At 39.4% G+C, this 18134-nt stretch overlaps 1 protein-coding gene across 1 annotated transcript in view; it reads left to right on the forward strand.

Moving 5' to 3' along the window:
- Positions 1-237: 237 nt before the first annotated feature.
- LOC143033682 (transmembrane protein 26-like) overlaps positions 238-18134 on the forward strand; it is a 29428-nt gene continuing 11531 nt past the window's right edge. Inside the window, exon 1 of the mRNA XM_076199170.1 lies at positions 238-428. Within this exon, the coding sequence (XP_076055285.1) occupies positions 238-428 (191 nt within the window). The remainder of the gene's footprint in view (positions 429-18134) is intronic.

An 18134-nucleotide genomic window follows, 5' to 3' on the forward strand; every position in this document is an offset into this window, starting at 1 on the left:
TGGTAGAGTTCTCGGCTACCACTACGGCCTCCTCAAACGAATAATACTGCATATAGCCTATTTCTCACCCTGTAGCAAACACCACATACGTGCACTAAACCGAATAGCAGAAAATGAAAAGAGCATTGGAAACTGTAATCCAAATGATAAATGCAAAATAACTTGGAGTAATTCCTCGTCCTTACACCTGCTTCCAACCGACGCCCCTCAAGCTCTCCGCCGAGGACCAGAGACGAGATGGGCTGCGTCGACTTCGTTAAGGCCGTCGTCACGAGGATCATCTTCGGGATTCACGGACTCTTGGCCATCTGGAGGGTGACCTCCATCAAGGAGGACCCGTACTATTGGTATCTGTTTTTGTCTCTCCTCCTTCTCTTCTTCGAGGGCGTGTTCACCATCGCGATCAAGGCCAATCAGGAATGGAAATGGTGAGTGTATAGAGTGTATATATATATATATATATATATATATATATATATATATATACATATATATATATTTACATATATATATGTATATATATATATATATATGTGTGTGTGTGTGTGTGTATACTTGTACTTATTTCTAGTATGGGAATTTGGTCAGAAAGTCATGAGAAGTATGAAATATAATTCCTGATTTCTTTGTTTACTTTACCGAAATAGAATACCTAACAGTAATCTAGACATTTAGAAATCAAAATCATCTGACATCCTACTTTCTACCGTGTGTTTATCAATTTTCTATCGTGTTTACACTATCGTATTAGCTGTCTTCTTGTTCCTTAATATCTAAATTTGAGTCCCATCTTACTAGGCCTTGTCAGATGTCGCCTAGCGGAATTGAGGTTGAATTATATTGATCTCTGCGTTTTGCTACCGGATGTGACGTCATGTCGTCTCTATCTCATTTGAAACGACAACCGTCTTCTCTCATCGGACGTCATTTTGAAAACTCAACCGTGAAGTAAAAAAATACAATTTTGTTCATGTTTCACTGCCACAGTATTGGGGAACCTTTATTTGTATGTCTGAGTTGAGAGAGGGAGAGACAGAGAAAGAGAGATATGGGAAGTAAACAAATAATTGTTTATTTCAATGATTAATTATTAGTTCTAAATTTTGCACGTGTTTCCAAGACAAGAAGTGTGACAGCGTGAAAGTAGATGAGAAAGGAGAAGGACGAGAGAGGGAGAAAGTGGAGAAGGACGAGAGAGAGGAGAAGGACAAGAAAGAGAGAGAGAAGAGAACGACGAGAAAGAGAGAGAGAGAAAGGAGAAGGACTAGAAACAGAGAGAGAGAAGAGAACGACGAGAGAGAGAGAAAGGAGAAGGACTAGAAACAGAGAGAGAGAAGAGAACGACGAGAGAGAGAGAAAGGAGAATGACAAGGAAGAGAGAGAAGGAAGAGGGAGGAGAAAAACGAGAGAGAGAAAGAGAGGTGAAGGACTAGAGAGAGAGAGAGGAAGGAAAAACGTGCGAGTGGATGAGGGCTGGTGGAGAAAAGGGGGGGTAGGGTGGCGAAAGGCGGTGTTGGTGTTGGTGATAGTGGTGGTGGTGGCAGTCTTGATGGGCCGTTTTACGATCGCGATTCCTTTTCTCACTTTCCGTCGATCATTTCTTCCAGATTCCGGAGGTAACGTTGGGGGGACACACACACACACACACACACACACACACACACACATCTGAATCACATCTGAACCTGGAATAGTGGAAAAGATTGAATATAAAACACCAATAAGTAAAAGTGACCATATATTGATTGAACTGGAATTAAATGAGGAAAAATACATGAAAAGAAATGAACAATATAGAAAAGGAAGAATGATGTATAAAAAAACAAACTGATAAAATAAGAGAATTCTTTCAAAAAGAAAACTGGGAAGGAATATACAAAGAAGGAACAACAGTGGAAGAGAAATGGAATATTTTGAATTTTTTTTTATAAAAAAGGAGTGGAACAGTATGTCCCAAGACAAAAACAAGAAAAGAAATATATAAAATGTTGGTACAGCAAAAGTTGTGAGGAGTTAAAAGACAAAAGAGATAAAGCTTGGACTAAGTGGAGAAAGGACAAAAGACCTGAAAAGTGGAAAATATATACTTGCTATAGAAATGAATATGTACAAGCGTGCAGAGAGGAAAAGAGAAAATATGAAAAAGATATCATAGAAAAGTGTAAAGATCAACCAAAACTATTTTACAGATTTGTAAACAACAAACTGAAAAACAGACAAGATTTGGAAAAATTAAGGCAAGGAGGAGTTGAATATACAGAGGAATTAGAAATGGCAGAAATAATTAACAAACATTTTAAATCAGTGTTTACAAGAGAGAACATACAACCTGAAGAGATCGAATGGAAAGAGAAAGTTCCCCCCATGAAAGAAATAGAAGTAACAAAGAATGAAATATTGAAACACTTGAGTAATCTAGATGTTAGAAAATCGCATGGACCAGATGAAATAGCAAACTGGATTTTGAAAGAATGCAGGAAAGAACTGGCAGACAAAATACATAGCATAATAAACAGTTCCTTGAAAGAAGGAAAAGTCCCAGAAGATTGGAAAAGAGCAAATATAGTACCTATATATAAAGGGGGGAATAAGGAAGACCCTACCAACTATAGACCAGTCTCTCTAACAAGTACAATAGCAAAAATTTGTGAAAGAATTGTCAAAAGTAGATGGGTAAAATATTTAGAAAAAAAACAACGTGCTAAATACAAGGCAATTTGGATTCAGACAAGGACGATCATGCGTCACCAATTTGATATGTTTCTATTCAAGGCTAATAGACATAATACAAGAAAGAGATGGATGGGCTGATTGTGCATTTCTGGACTTGAAAAAGGCTTTTGACAAAGTACCACACAAAAAGTTGCTTAAGAAATTAGAAACTGAAGGAGGAATACAGGGCAAACTGCTTAAATGGATGGAAAACTTTTTGCAAGAAAGAAAAATGAGAGTGGTGATAAGAGATAAACACTCAGAATGGGATGAAGTAATAAGCGGTGTCCCACAAGGAACAGTTCTGGCCCCAATAATGTTTGCTATATATATTAATGATATGGATGAAGGAATTAAAAGTTATATGAGCTTCTTTGCAGATGATGCAAATCTGTTGAAAAAAGTGAAAACGGATGAAGATTGTGAGTCACTACAGAATGATCTGAACAAAGTACAGGAATGGAGTAGGAAGTGGGAGATGGAGTTCAACACTAAAAAGTGTAGTATAATGGAATTTGGAAAAAGCAAAAACAGAATAATAGGATCATATAAATTGGGAGAAGAAGGAATAAAAAAAGTAGAGAATGAGAAGGACCTGGGAGTCATTGTTATGAATAATATGTCACCTGAGAAACATATAAATAAGATTTTTGGAGAAACTTATAATTTGATAAGAACAATCAAAGTGGCATTTGCATACCTGGATGAAGAAATGGTGAAGAAAATTCTAACCACTCTGATAAGACCAAAATTGGAATATGCAGCAACAGTATGGTCACCAAGTACAAAAAAATGTATAAAAAAACTTGAAAGAATACAAAGAGCAATTACAAAATTGGCACCAACACTCTCAAAACTATCATATGAAGAGAGACTAGCAAAACTTGAACTACAGACATTAGAGCAAAGAAGAGAGAGAGGAGATTTGATAGCTATTTACAGAATCATGAAAGGCATAGAAGTTATTGATAGAGAGAATCTGATAAAATGGGATGATGGAAACACAAGAGGACACGGAAGGAAAATCAAGAAGGACAGCTATAGAAGAGATCTGAAAAAGAACAGCTTTCCTCACAGAGTAATAGACAGTTGGAACAAGTTGGATGAAAAAATAGTGTGTGCAAGAACAATACATGAATTTAAAAATAGTTTAGATAAAATGAGATATGGAGACGGGACCCCACGAGCGTAGCTCTTCTTCCCGTGAAATACAACTAGGTAAATACACACACACACACACACACACATGACTCGTGGCGCAATGGTAGAGATCCTAGCTCTTACTACGGCGGTCCGGGTTCGACTCCCGCCCAGGGCTGAAATAGTTTCAGTATCGCTGCGCTGCGGGTTGTTACTCCAACTCTCATGGACGGGGAGTTGGGTGTGTGTGTGCGTGTAAGGTCACAGCATTACCCATAGATCGGTCATATACGAGCTCTGAGCTCTCTTCCGGGAGGAAAAAGCTGCCTATTACGAGTCCAACATGTGATCCAAAGACCATGGTGAATCGCAAACGATACAAAACTCAAGAAAAGAATAAAATGTGAGGAAGTCTTCAAAATTGTTACAAGATAAAGAATATATATATATATATATATATATATATATATATATATATATATATATATATATATATATATATACATACATACATATACCAAGGCTTTTTCCCCCTTCCAAGGGAGGTAGCCAAAAAGGGAAAGGCATAAAAACACTCCCACCCATTTCATCCCTACATACACTCCACACCCCTCCCACCCTCCCTCTCATCTGAGCACCTCCTGGATGACGGGTCATCCCTGCACCCTGCCCACCGCCCTGGGTCAGAACCAGTGTCGCAAGACACAGCACATCCACAGCAAGGCCGCTTCATTCAATCGGCGACCCCCCCTCTCCGTCCCCCCTTGCATATAAGGAGAGGACGGGGAGAAATCCCTTCGGGCTGCGTCAAAATTTACTCACACATACTACCCCACCCCCACCCCCCTGCCCATTCCTCCTCATGCAATCACAACATCATCCATATACAACCCTTCTCCACTCACCTCTGTCTTCCGTCCTCTCCCTTCCTTCCTCAACAGACATTCCCCTCTTCCCCAAAGCCCCCTTCACCCCATCCATCCACCTCATCCTAGGACGTCCCCTCATGTTCACTCCCTCCACATCTGCCTTCCATACCTCTTTTACTAGTCTTTCTTCACTCATTCTTTCCATGTGTCCAAACCATCCTAATATTCTTTCATCAACCCTATCTCCCAAATCCTTTTTCACCCCTGCTCTCCTCCTCACCTCCTCATTTCTCACTCTATCCAGCCTAGTAACCCCCACCATACTTCTCAGACACCTCATCTCAAACACATTCAAACTCCTTCTCTCTTCTTCTCTTATGTTCCACGTTTCTGCCCCATACAGTGCTGTTGGCACAATCACTCCTTCATACAGTCTCCTCTTCGCATCCATTCCCAAATGTCTATTCCTCATTACACTCTTTAATCCACCAAGGCATTTACTCGCTTCTCTCAATCTGCATTCTACCTCCACCTTTTCCTGCTACACTTGCACCCAAGTATCTAAAACTATCCACTTCCTCCAGTCACTCTCCCTTAATGTTCACTTCCAGTCTACTGCCACTTTCACCCCTTGTACATCTCATCACCTTACTTTTACCTACATTTATCTTTAGCTTTCTTCTATCACATACTCTCCCAAACTCTGCCACCAGCTTCCTCAATCCCACCCCTGACCCTGCCACAAGCGCAGTGTCGTCCGCAAACAACAGCTGGCTTACCTCCCACTTTTCTCAATTTTCTTTAACCATCTCCAATCCCTGACCCACTACCCTAGCATTCACCTCTCGCACCACCCCATCCATGTATAAGTTGAACAGCCAGGGCGACATAACGCATCCTTGACGAAGTCCCACCTTTACTTCAAACCACTCACTCTCTCCATTTCTAATCCTGACACAAGCTCTACTACTCTCATAAAAACTCTTGACAGCTCCCAGAAGCTTTCCTCCTATCCCATAAATCTGCATAACCTCCCACAGTGTCTTTCTGTCTACCCTATCATAAGCCTTTTCCAGATCCATAAAAGCCCAAAAAACATCCTTCCCCTTTCCTATAGCTTTCTCACATATCTGTCTTACCACAAAGATCTGATCTACACAACCTCTACCCGTCCTAAATCCACACTGCTCCTCACCAATTACTCCTTCTGTTCCTCTCCTAATCCTCTCAATTAAGATCCTCCCATAAGCCTTCCCTACTACACTTAACAGGCTAATCCCTCTGAAACTACTACATTCACACTTGTCCCCTTTTACCCTCTCTCCAGCAAACATTAAATAACCTCACCAACCAGTCCACCATCACTGAACCTCCCTTTTTCAGACATTCTGCATGGCATCCATCCAGACCAGGTGCCTTACCTGCTTTCATCATCTTTACAACTGCCTTCACCTCATCCTTCCTTATTTCTCCTCCATTCTCCTCACTCATCACTCTCATTTTCTTCGCATTTCCCACTGCAGCTATCTTTCCTTCCCTATCCTCCTTCACATTTAGCAACTCCCTAAAATATTCTGCCCATCTTCCCCTTACTGCCATCTCTTCCATTATCATCTCTCCATCTGTACCTTTTACCTTTTCTTCTCTACTTGATTCGCCTCCTCTTCCTCTCTTAATTTCTTTCCAAAACATCTTTTTATTACTTTCAAAATTTTCTGTCATACTCCTACCCCATTTCACATCTGCTCTCCTCTTTGCCTCCTTTACCTTTTGCTTTACATCTCTTTTCTTTTCTTTGTACGTCTCATATGACTCCCCCGTCCTCTTTTGTAACCAATCTGTGAATGCTCGCTTCTTCTCTTCTACAACCTTCTTTGTTTCCTCATCCCACCATTCACTACCCTTTCTTCTATTTCCCCCTGTCCTTCTTGTTCCACACACCATCCTTGCACACTTTAAGACTCCCTCCTTGAACCATCCCCATTCCTCCTCCACACCCATCTCTGCTCCATCCTTTACTCCCTCCCACTCCTCCTTCAGCTTCTTTTCGTACTCCTTCTCCTTTTCCTTTCCATTCAAGGAGTTCACTCTAAGAACCTCCCTACCTTTTGTCCCTTTCCTCTTTCTCCATCTATCCTCCACTCTCAGCTTACCTTCCACTAAAAAATGATCTGATATTCCCCCACCCTCTCCCCTTAGCACATGTACATCCTTAACTCTTCCTATCATAATCCTATTTACCACTACATAATCCATTAGCGCTCTATCTACCACCCTTCCGTCCACCACCCTCTCCCATGTGTACTTATGCTTGACTTTCTTCCGAAACACTGTATTTGCTATCATCAACTCTCTTTCTAGACACATTTCCACCATCAACTCTCCACTACGATTCTTTCCTGGAACTCCACACTTCCCAACCACTCCATCGATTGGACCATTTCCTACCCTAGTATTAAGGTCTCCCAGTACTATTACATTGACATTTCTTCCTAAACCCTCTATGCACTCATTTAAATCGATCCAAAAGGCCTCCCTTTCTTCCACGCTCTTCTCACTGCCAGGCCCATATGCACTTACAAAGACCCACATCTCCTTTCCCAGTTTCACCTTCATCCACATTATCCTTGAGGAAACCTCCTTCCACTCCACTACCTGGAGTATGTATATATATATATATATATATATATGTTTGGCACACGTGGGAAATAGCTGCCTATTACGAGTCCAACATGTGATCCAAGGACCATGGTGAATCGCAAACGATACAAAACTCAAGAAAAGAATAAAATGTGAGGAAGTCTTCAAAATTGTTACAAGATAAAGAATATATATATATATATATATATATATATATATATATATATATATATATATCACAACAAAGATATGTCGTAGCACATTTGTAAAATAATACTGATGACCCACTTTCGGAGAAGAATAAGCGAAGACATAGAGATCTGTATATTTCGATCACTTACTGTGATCCTCTTCAGCAGAATTAAGTGATCGAAATATACAGATCTCTATATCTTCGCTTATTCTTCTCCGAAAGTGGGTCATCGGTATTATATATATATATATATATATATACATATATATATATATATATATATATATATATATATATATAGATATATATATATGTATATATATTTGTATATGTGTGTGTGTGTGTTTGGCACACGTGGGCATTTTTAGTAGTCCCATTGTGATGTTACTTTATATAACTTTATCATAATTTTCCTTTTCTTTTATCGTTCAGAATTGGTTTTGTTTTGTGTATTGTTTTGTTTCGCTGCTGCTGAGTTAATTGTCATTTTGTTGGGTTTGGCTTCATTTGCTTTTTGTCCTCTTCCCCCCCCCCTTTCTTTTCTTTTGCCTTTTTATTTTTATTTTATTCTTTATTTTTTTATTATTATTATTATTTTCAGCGGACACTTTTTCACTTTGCAATTTCTTTTTGTCATTCAGTTTTGGTGGCGTTTGTTAGTTTTGATTTGTACTGATGAAGGGAGCGAAGCACAAGCAGGACAGAAAGAATGGCGACCCGTGTGGTGCTTTTGGGTCCGGACCGTGATTTTTTATATTTTTATTATGTCGGTTTGCCATTTATTTGCCTTTTGTTATTCTTGTGGACACTTTGTAATCAAATTTCTTTGTGTCTTTTAGTCTTGGTTTTTGTTTTTGTTTTATTTTATGGTTTGATTTGTACCGATAAGTAGGCTACATACAGGACAGTTAGAGCGGTGACAGATGACACGTGTAGTGCTTTTGTGTCTGGTTTGTGCCATTTGATATTTTCTTTTTGCCCCCTTTTTAATTTTATTTCTTATTTTCAGTGGAGCCATTTGGTGACACTGTACTTACTCTGTTATCAATTTCTGGGTGTCGTTTAGAATTGGTTTTGTTCCATTTATTATGACATGTGTTATGAGGTTTTTGTCCATTTTTTTTTTTTTTTTTCATTTGGGTGACGCTTTACACAAATTTGTAATTACCTTTTGTCATTAGGAATGGGTTTTGATGTTGTTCAACTTTGTACACTCCAGTGGGACCTGTCCCAGAGAACATCGGTACACTATCTAAATGAATCCTTTTGCTTACTATGAGGACGAACCCCGGACAGGGTTCGAAACGTGGGTAATAAATTCTGTTACTCTGAGTCCAGTGTTTCGAAATTTTTCCGATATATATATGTATGTATATATATATATGTATATATATATATATATATATATATACATACATATCACAACAAAGAAATGTCGTAGCACATTTGTAAAATAATACTGATGACCCACTTTCGGAGAAGAATAAGCGAAGATATAGAGATCTGTATATTTCGATCACTTACTGTGATCCTCTTCAGCAGATATCCTCTTCTGCTGAAGAGGATCACAGTAAGTGATCGAAATATACAGATCTCTATATCTTCGCTTATTCTTCTCCGAAAGTGGGTCATCAGTATTATATATACATATATGCCTCGAAAAGGAGTTCAAAGGGACCTTTATGAATCATTCAACGGAGTTGAAAGAAAAAAAGAAAGAAAGAAAAAAAAAAAAAAAAAAAGGACCTGGATTGTGACCGAGCCATATACCTGGCTGACGAACATTAAATAATTATGGACGGAGATATGAAAAAAAACAACAACAAAAAACATGGAGACCTAATCCGCCCTAGATCAGAATATGCAGCGCCGATGCCGTCCCCTCCCAAAGAGAACATACGAACATAAGAATGAAGGAGACTACAAGACACCATAGGGCCTACACTAGGCAGTTCAATATCCCTTACCACCTGTCACCCCCATCCATAAAGTTGTCTAACATTTTCTCAAAACAACCGATAGTTTCAGCGCTCATTACATAGTTACTAAGTCTATTTCATTCGTTGACCACCCTATTAGTAAACCAATTCTTGCCCATTTCCTTCTTAGATATAAATTTGTCCAATTTGAATACATTACTACGAGTCCTGCCCCGTTGTCTTAATTTGATGACCTTGTTTGCGTCACCCTTGTTAAAGAGAAGAGATCAGAAGCACTGGGCTTCGCGTCATTGGAAGAAAGAAGAGAAAGAGATGTTCAGTTCGCTGAAGGAGAGTGGACGAAACTAACAGAGAAGATCTCGTGGTTTGGGACGAGAAGGCGTCACGAGGTAACGGAAAAGAAAAGAAAAATCGACATAAGCGTTAAAAAGACTAGGGTCTATCCTCAGCTTCTTTCAGAAAGGTTGGTACGCCTGCACTCGACCTTGTTATGACGTCAGGCAATTTGATTCATCTCCGTGGGGCACCTCGTCGACGGCGAAGGGATTTTGGGACCGATAAGAACTGGATTGGTCAAGGACGAGGGGGGGGGGGAGTTCGGTAATGGAAGGCAAGTTCGGAATCTCTTCCTGTCGCCATCAGCCCCTCTGGGGGGTTATATCCGGTGGGGATTAGAGGGGAAGGAGGGGGGGAAGAAGGGGGGAGGGGGGCGCACTCGATAATGAGATAAATAGGCCGAGGAACCCAAACAGGACAAATCTCTAGAGATAAACACCAAAGCGACGCCAACGATGACGACTGCGATGACTATGAGGAGGAAAAGGAGGGCGAAGATGATAAAGATGAGGAGGAAAAGGAGGGCGAAGATGATAAAGATGAGGAGGAAGAGAAGGGAAACGGGAAGGAGGAGGAGTAGGAGGAAGAAGAAATGGAAGACGAAGATAATGGTGATGGGGAAGGGAAGGAGGAAAAAAGGAGGAGGAGGAATATGAAGAGGACAAAGATAATGATGATAAGGAAGAGGAGAAGCTGGGCGGGAATGAGGGAGAGGAGGAGGAAGAGAAAAAAGAAAAGAGAGTAGAAATAAATAATTTTGTATAACGATGGTATTAACAACGATTAAAACAAAATATTTAGTGAAAGCTGATGACAAAATTAACAGATACGATAATGGAAGAGTAAAAGTACCATGATTAAAATAGTGATAAAAAAATCGATGTAGAAAACAAAGAAAATAATACGGTAACCATAATAACGATGGGAACAAGAAATTGTACCGGTAATAGTTATGAAGAATATATCTACGATAACTCCAGCACCTACGACGATTCTTGTCAGATAAAAAAAAAAAAAAAAAAAAAAAAAAATATATATATATATATATATATAATAAATATATATATATATATATATATATATATATATACATATATATATATATATATATGCAATATAAATACCAGAGACGTGTGTTCTACAAAACAAGGTAACCACTGAAAAGAGAGACCGGAGAGCAGAGCGCTTTCGTGTATTACATCCAGTGCACTGGATGTAATAAACGAAAGCACTCTGCTTTGGTTGTCTCTTTTCATAGTGTTTACCTTGCATATATATGTATATATATATATCAGTGAATTTGATCGAGGACCTCGATTTCCAATCACTTATATATATATATATATATATATATATATATATATATATATATATATATATATACATATCATATATATATATGTATATATATATATATATATATATATATATATATATATATATATATGTATATAAATAGAATCACCACTGACGGCGTATGTCAATCAAATAATTCCGGCAGTCTTGCGAGGCGCTAGGACTCTAAATTTCCCCGACTTGGGAGTTTATCTAACTCCCGAAGAACTAGTCGACTGCTAACTGCCGTCCTAACTTGTTTTACGGAGAACTAAGCCTAACGTCTCGCAAGGCCCCGGTTCGAATCCGGGAACGACTGTCAGAGCTATTTGATTGACATACGCCATGAATGGCGATTCTATTCATGTATCACAACGACGAGTGTCATCAAGTATTCGTACCAGCTTAACCACTATCTATGAGTTGGGCTTAATTCTCCGTAAAATAATTTAGGATAGCAGTTAGCAGTCGACTTAGTTCTTCGGGAGTTAGATAAGCTCTCAAATTGGAGAGTTTTAGAGTCCCTGTAGCTCAGTCGGTAGAGCTTCGCCCTAGCGCCTCGCAAGGCTCCGGTTCGAATTCGGGAACGACTGTCGGAATTATATATATATATATCTATATATATATATATATATATATATATATATATATATATAATACATATATATATATATTTATATATATATATATATATATATATGTGTGTGGGTGGGTGTGTGTGTGTGTGTGTGTGCGTTGATTCGCCGGGAAGGAACAATAACCGCGAACGGATAAAAAAAAAAAAAAAAAAAAAAAAGTTGACATCTATGGAGGCAATGCGCCAGACACAAGGGCCCCGTTTATGAAGCCATTCCCTTGCAACCTTCCCCCAGTCCCAGCCCCCACATAACCCCCCCCCCCCAACCCCCACTCTCCGACGACCTTCTTGGCCCATGAGTAAACATTTACCCAATTCATTTTAAGGTGGCGAGTTCACAGATCTTTCTTGGGTAATTATGAGACTCACATCGTTATTCCGGAAATTATGAAGCAGATCTAATAGGAAGATTTGTTTGAAAAAAAAAGGTTACTTGAACTTTAGATCGTATATAGATGAAAATGAAATATAACAGTGCCATCAAAGTTAGATTATGTGTTTACAATCGGTCGTTCTGTTAGAAAAACGAAAAGATTTTTTTCACATCTCGTGTATCAGTTCTTTGTTTTTAGGACTGCTAAGAGAGTGATATTAATATAAACACTACTTGACTCTCGAAGAGCATGTTGGAGCTTGCGAGCAACAGGTTGGAAGTCCTTGCTGTGAGGTAAAGCCTCGTTTGCACAAGGCAAGTTGAGAGGCAAGTCAAGTGGGCAAGTGACTTGAATTGGAGAGGAAAGAGAGCAAGTACATGTTCACACAGGCCACTTTCTCTGACTTGACCTGTGTGACCATGTACTTGCTCGTTTTCCTCTCCATTTCAAGTAATTTGCACACTTGACTTGCCTCCCAACTTGCCCCGTGTAAACGAGGCTTTAAGGATAAGGAAAAAAGACATCGAGGGATTGGAAATTGGCAATGCTTTCATCCTTGGGGGCGATGTTGTGCCGAATTGGTTGACCTATGCAAGTAGCAAAGGAGGGTTTTATGAATAACAGTAGAATGGAAGTATATAAACTAAAACTAGCCAAGAATCTTGTTTTGAGAAATTAGTCTCTAATCGTACAAGGATGTATCGTGGCTCTGGGCCGTAGGGGAGTCACGGTAGTTAGAACGCGAAGGGATAGAAGACGGTAAACAAAGATGGCTGTAACTATTGGACCGGAAGTGAATGAATCAAGGGAAAGAAATTTGTTCACATGTCAGAGAAGAGGCCTACAGGCTTATCCTATGAGCGAACTCCCTCCAAACGTCCTGATTCTAAAAGATACCATCAATGACAACAGTGCCCTGGTGGCCTCAACGTGAGCGTGTTGTTTTCGCATTCGCTTGGTCGTGGGTTCGAATGCCGCACGCCTCTCCGATTCCCAGCAGTAAGTGTTCCCTACCGCAAGCGCATCGGGGAGAGGCGACGGCTTCGGCCGCAGCTACGCAGAGGATCCTTACTTGCAGTCACTGACGATAGGCAAGTTCGACCCTTTTGGAATTGTCTCGTGTATGATACTCTCCGTTCATCTTCCTTGATCGAAGTCTACCCAACGGTCGAACACTCCATCAATGGCAGACTCTTGGAACACAGAAATCGTCAATTCTTTAGACATGTCAATATCCTGCGACTTCTCGGTGATATATGGAATGTTTTATCAGTGCCAATCATTTCTTTAATGAAATCATTCCCAGGTTGATCTAGTCCTGGCTCAACAAATGTCAGCCTCGACTCTCTCAGCCTGTATCCGGGATCTTGTTTTTGGTGTGACGGATCAAGTGTTGGAACCATAAAGAAAACGGACCTCGAAGTTGTTAGCCGTCTTCAAATGTTGGAGATAATTCCCCCGACCTGCCGCGGATTACCCATCCGATATCTTCCCGCTCGACCGTCAAGCACCACCACGACCTAGTCTACCACTAGGAGCAACCTTCGAGTCAGACCTCGACCCACAGCAGCTGTTCTTAACCCCTGGGTCCAGACCCAAACTTGGGTCGCCAAGTCATTTGAATGGATCGCCAAGGATTTAATATGCCTATAAAATAGTATTACTAGTAATAATATGGTATTAGAATGCCTAACTCGTCAACGCCTAAGGAGAGCATTATAGAGACATAGACGATTTAATTGATGAGAGAAAGCTCAATATCTACAATTAATTTGGAATTTAAATAAAACAAAATTTTTACAAATGTATGGGTCGCCATGGTCGATCTGGACAGGATTTTGAGTCGCTGCATTAAAATGTCATGACCCACGCTGACCTACAGCAACCCTCGACTCAGCCTGACCTTGACGACGACGTCCACGACCTTGATCTACGTCACCCGAATCCCTAGTGGTCTCAGCTCTTCATCTTGAAATATATCTTTCTCCTTTCGATAAGCAATGAAACAGCGTTATTCTCCATCTTCCTACACTCATTGTCAGATAGACAAACGCTGCCTCCACTGGATTGCCCATAACGGGGACAGTCCATCACAGTTGTCAATAACAGAAAGTATTGGCATATCAATGTTGTCAATAAATGACGACTGACAGGGCCTGTTAATCGAGTAGAATGAGTCAGTCATAGATAAACAACATGAACTTATCTTTGAACTCGAAAATCAAAAGTCATGAGTTCTGTTTTTATGCTGAATGATATATTCTGGCGTCAGCATGAACAGAAGCATTACAGTGGGCATTAAGCATGGCCAGGATAATAAAGACGATCTTTTGTTTAACTCTTCTCCCCATACGCAGTCTTACCAAGGAGGATTAATATATTTTGGTGAAGTGCAGAGGCTGCGCGTAGTTGGGAAGGGATACAGCGAAAAGGCAATTGGATTAAATTCGATTAAACTTATTACCAATGACGATTTACATTTATTGTCCGCCGTCAACAGATTTAATTAACTAATAAATACGTCATTGGGTCAAGGAATAGGACCTCTGAATCCTAGTTTGGAAAGGATTAGGATAATGGAGATCCTGTATGTGAGGTACGGTGTGGAAGACTTGAGGAGGAACAATGCAAAGGCCCCGTTTTCTTTACGACGTTTCCGCTTGGCAAAGTCCTAAGTGAAGCAAGGCCGTATGCAAATGTCGGGGAAGGAAAATAGACTGCAGGTCCTACCTGCCGTGGTGCCATACGGCTGCATTGTTATTTGCATGATTGGGTTTATTTAATTTTGTAATACACAATACTAGGAGCTTAGATCGTGGGTTTCCGTCTTCGTTTCTCCATTGGTTAATTTAAGGCTCACTAACGGTGTCGCCCTTTGCCATCTTGATTTTGTTTGGATCTGATGCTGTAATTGGTTTCTCATAAGAAAACTACTGTATAGAAAAAATAAATCACTTATTATTAGAATTTAAATGTTGATGATAATATATATTTTAAGAGCTGGTGTGTAGAGATGTACGAACTAGAATTACTTGGAAAGCGTGACTAAACTCGCACTTGATGTCACAAGTCTGTTCGGAAATGCTTCGTCTCAGGAAGCTTGGGACAGCCCACCCTGATGATAACAAAATCAGTCTTGGGAATATGACTTGCCGAACTTGGCGTAAAGACATCTCGCTCTTAAAAAAAAAAAAATCAATAAATAAGTAAATAAGATAAACAAAATAAAAATAGATAATTAAATAAAACGAATAGATAAAAAAATAAATAGATGAGTAAATAAACACATAGATAATTAAATAAACAAATTAATAAGTAGATACATGAATCATATAAGAAATTTTACATAAAGTTGCTACCAAATATGACCCAAGACTGAACGCATTATGATCCTAGATGGAGGCAGTTTTAGTGACGACAGCGCAATCCGACGCAGCAGTATCTTCTTCTAGATAGGATCCTCAGTATGGTGGGTCATGTTCGCCTGTTCATTTCTACCTTGCAAATATTTGTTCCTTGAACACAAAATGGATTAGTGGAGGAGTTTTTCTAACCGTCTAGAGACAATTATACAAGCCCGGTCATCCTCGTTCACAATGATCTTTAGGGAACAAACAATATTATATGTGTGTGTATGTATGTATGTATTTTAAATGACTTCCACTTCCAACCGAAATTTACTGGACGATCAGAGTTCCTCCCCTCCCCCCGGAACTTAGAAATGCGCCATAAAAGTCGTCTGGCAGACCTTTTCCCGCGCTGGTCCACGGCGAAGGCGTTTTTTACGACTGAATAACAACAGAATGATCAATCAGTAAGCACTAATGCGACACTCCCTCAGTGTCGTTTCCGTTTGCAGCCAAGACAATATCAAAATAAAATTTCTTCATGATGTTCTACCATAAACTGAATAAAGCCATCTGATGTTAGCCAAAACAATATCTTAAGATAACATAAAACATGGTGAAGGGACAATACGCTCAGGATCGGTTGATATGTTGTCTAGGAACAAAATATTCTAACTTTTGTATCGAGGTCATCCTTCAGCTGAATAAAGTCGCCAATTATCCTACTCGATCCTGCCAATAGGAAAAGGCTATTCTCAGGATACTCCGTGGGCTAGTATAAACATATATCTTGGTTGTATCTACAGAACAAATAACACGGCCAACCACAGGGAACAAATTAAACAAGGTACTGTGTACCTTCACATTACTTGGATTGGATTTACAAGAACGTCTCTTTAAAAAAAAAAAGGAAAAGTAACAATATATCATCATCGTTACAATGGAGGATTTTTCTTCCAAGACACGGAATCGGGTCATCGTGAGAGAAGAATACAGAACCAGAATCCTAGTCTACTCACTCCTTCCCATTTTGTCGTTTTCGCGCGCGGACGTATATGTGTGTGTGTGTGTGTGGGGGGGCATTAAATGGATATCTTATATATTTATAAAGAGAGTGTATATTTCAACCCTTATAAGCGAGAAAGGGTCTTGGATCATATACATAAATAACCACAGCAAGAGACCACCAGCTAAATGCCTGGAGGAGAACTTCATCGTCTACAGAATGAGTAAAGATATATTTATTGAAAATATAAAATCCTACTCAGGAAAATCAACTAAAAATTGCTTTAAAAAGACCCAAAAGCCTCAAAATACTCTTTCTAATTATTTATATACTGTAGTAGAGGTGAATAATATCACTACTGAAGAAACACTAACATGTATAGATAATTAACAAAGATTGATACAACCCCATAATGTTTGCAAGCAGTTTCACAGACCTTGTAAATTAAAGTGGGTTTTAGCACAATATACTATAATCTTACCTTTTGATTATTGCAGTTGTAGCATTAGTTTTTCATTATGCGAAATCCCGTGAAGACTTGTTGGTGCTGGTATGAGTATTCCAAGTTCTCAGATGATTTAGTCTCAAAAATCCAAGAAGTATTTTGGACAGTTACCTCCATCCTCTCAGTTATTTCTCCTTTGAAAAGTGGTGGAATGTTATGTCACCTTTGTTTTTATACATATTAAAAGAACAAAATGGAACATTTGTTTAGTACCGTTGTTGTCGTTGGTGGATTGTAGGCGCGAACGGTAAGTCAAACTAAGACAAATGGGAGTGACGTCACGAGAGGCGACACGACGTCACCAGTGAGCTGACTCTATCGCCTAGTAGATGTTGGTCTTATTATTCTATTTTGGCTTCCGCTAAACGGTTTTTAAAATAATGAAAATTTCCTCACTACCCTCATGGCAAATAATGAGGTAATTCACCATCCACCCAAATCTGTACTCTAAATAGTATTCATTACACTTTCTCTTGTGTCGTGACTGGTCACATTAAAAGTACAGTCATTCCGACATACTGGCCCAGCATTATCCAACGCTTTGTAAATATTGTTGCTATGACGTTTTGTGAAGATAGTGCATTATTGCAGTAAACTTTGGAGTGTTGCAACAATGAAATAGCCTGGCGGCATTCAGAATAAAAGTAATAAGTATTTGTTAATATGAGGTAGATTTAAAACTCCCTACTCAAACTTTAAGGGAAGATAAACGAAATTGCCCCAGTACAGACCAGAATTGACGATTAAATATATCCTGCTCGAAAGGGATTATTAAGGACAGGAGCTTCTTCTTCTGTTACTTGTCACGCAATTGAACAAACCAGTCTGTTGGGACATAAGCACCTTTAGATATGTATGAGGCAACATTTTTATTGATTCATTAAACTCATTCACTCTAGATGGTCTTCCGTTTATAATAAAATTTAATAACAAAGAAGATTTGTGTACGAAAGTAAACTATGGAGAACAAAAATTCTGGACCTGTTTATCAGTCACGAGGATTTGAGTGTGTGATATGAAGGACGGATGGGAATATCAAGAGGGTCAGGTCTAGATTCCATACTCGCTAGTAGATGACGTCACGTTTTTGTGTTGTTATC

Source organism: Oratosquilla oratoria, chromosome 16 (assembly GCF_046742065.1).
Source record: "Oratosquilla oratoria isolate Oo_2021 chromosome 16, ASM4674206v1, whole genome shotgun sequence".
NCBI lineage: Eukaryota > Metazoa > Arthropoda > Malacostraca > Stomatopoda > Squillidae > Oratosquilla > Oratosquilla oratoria.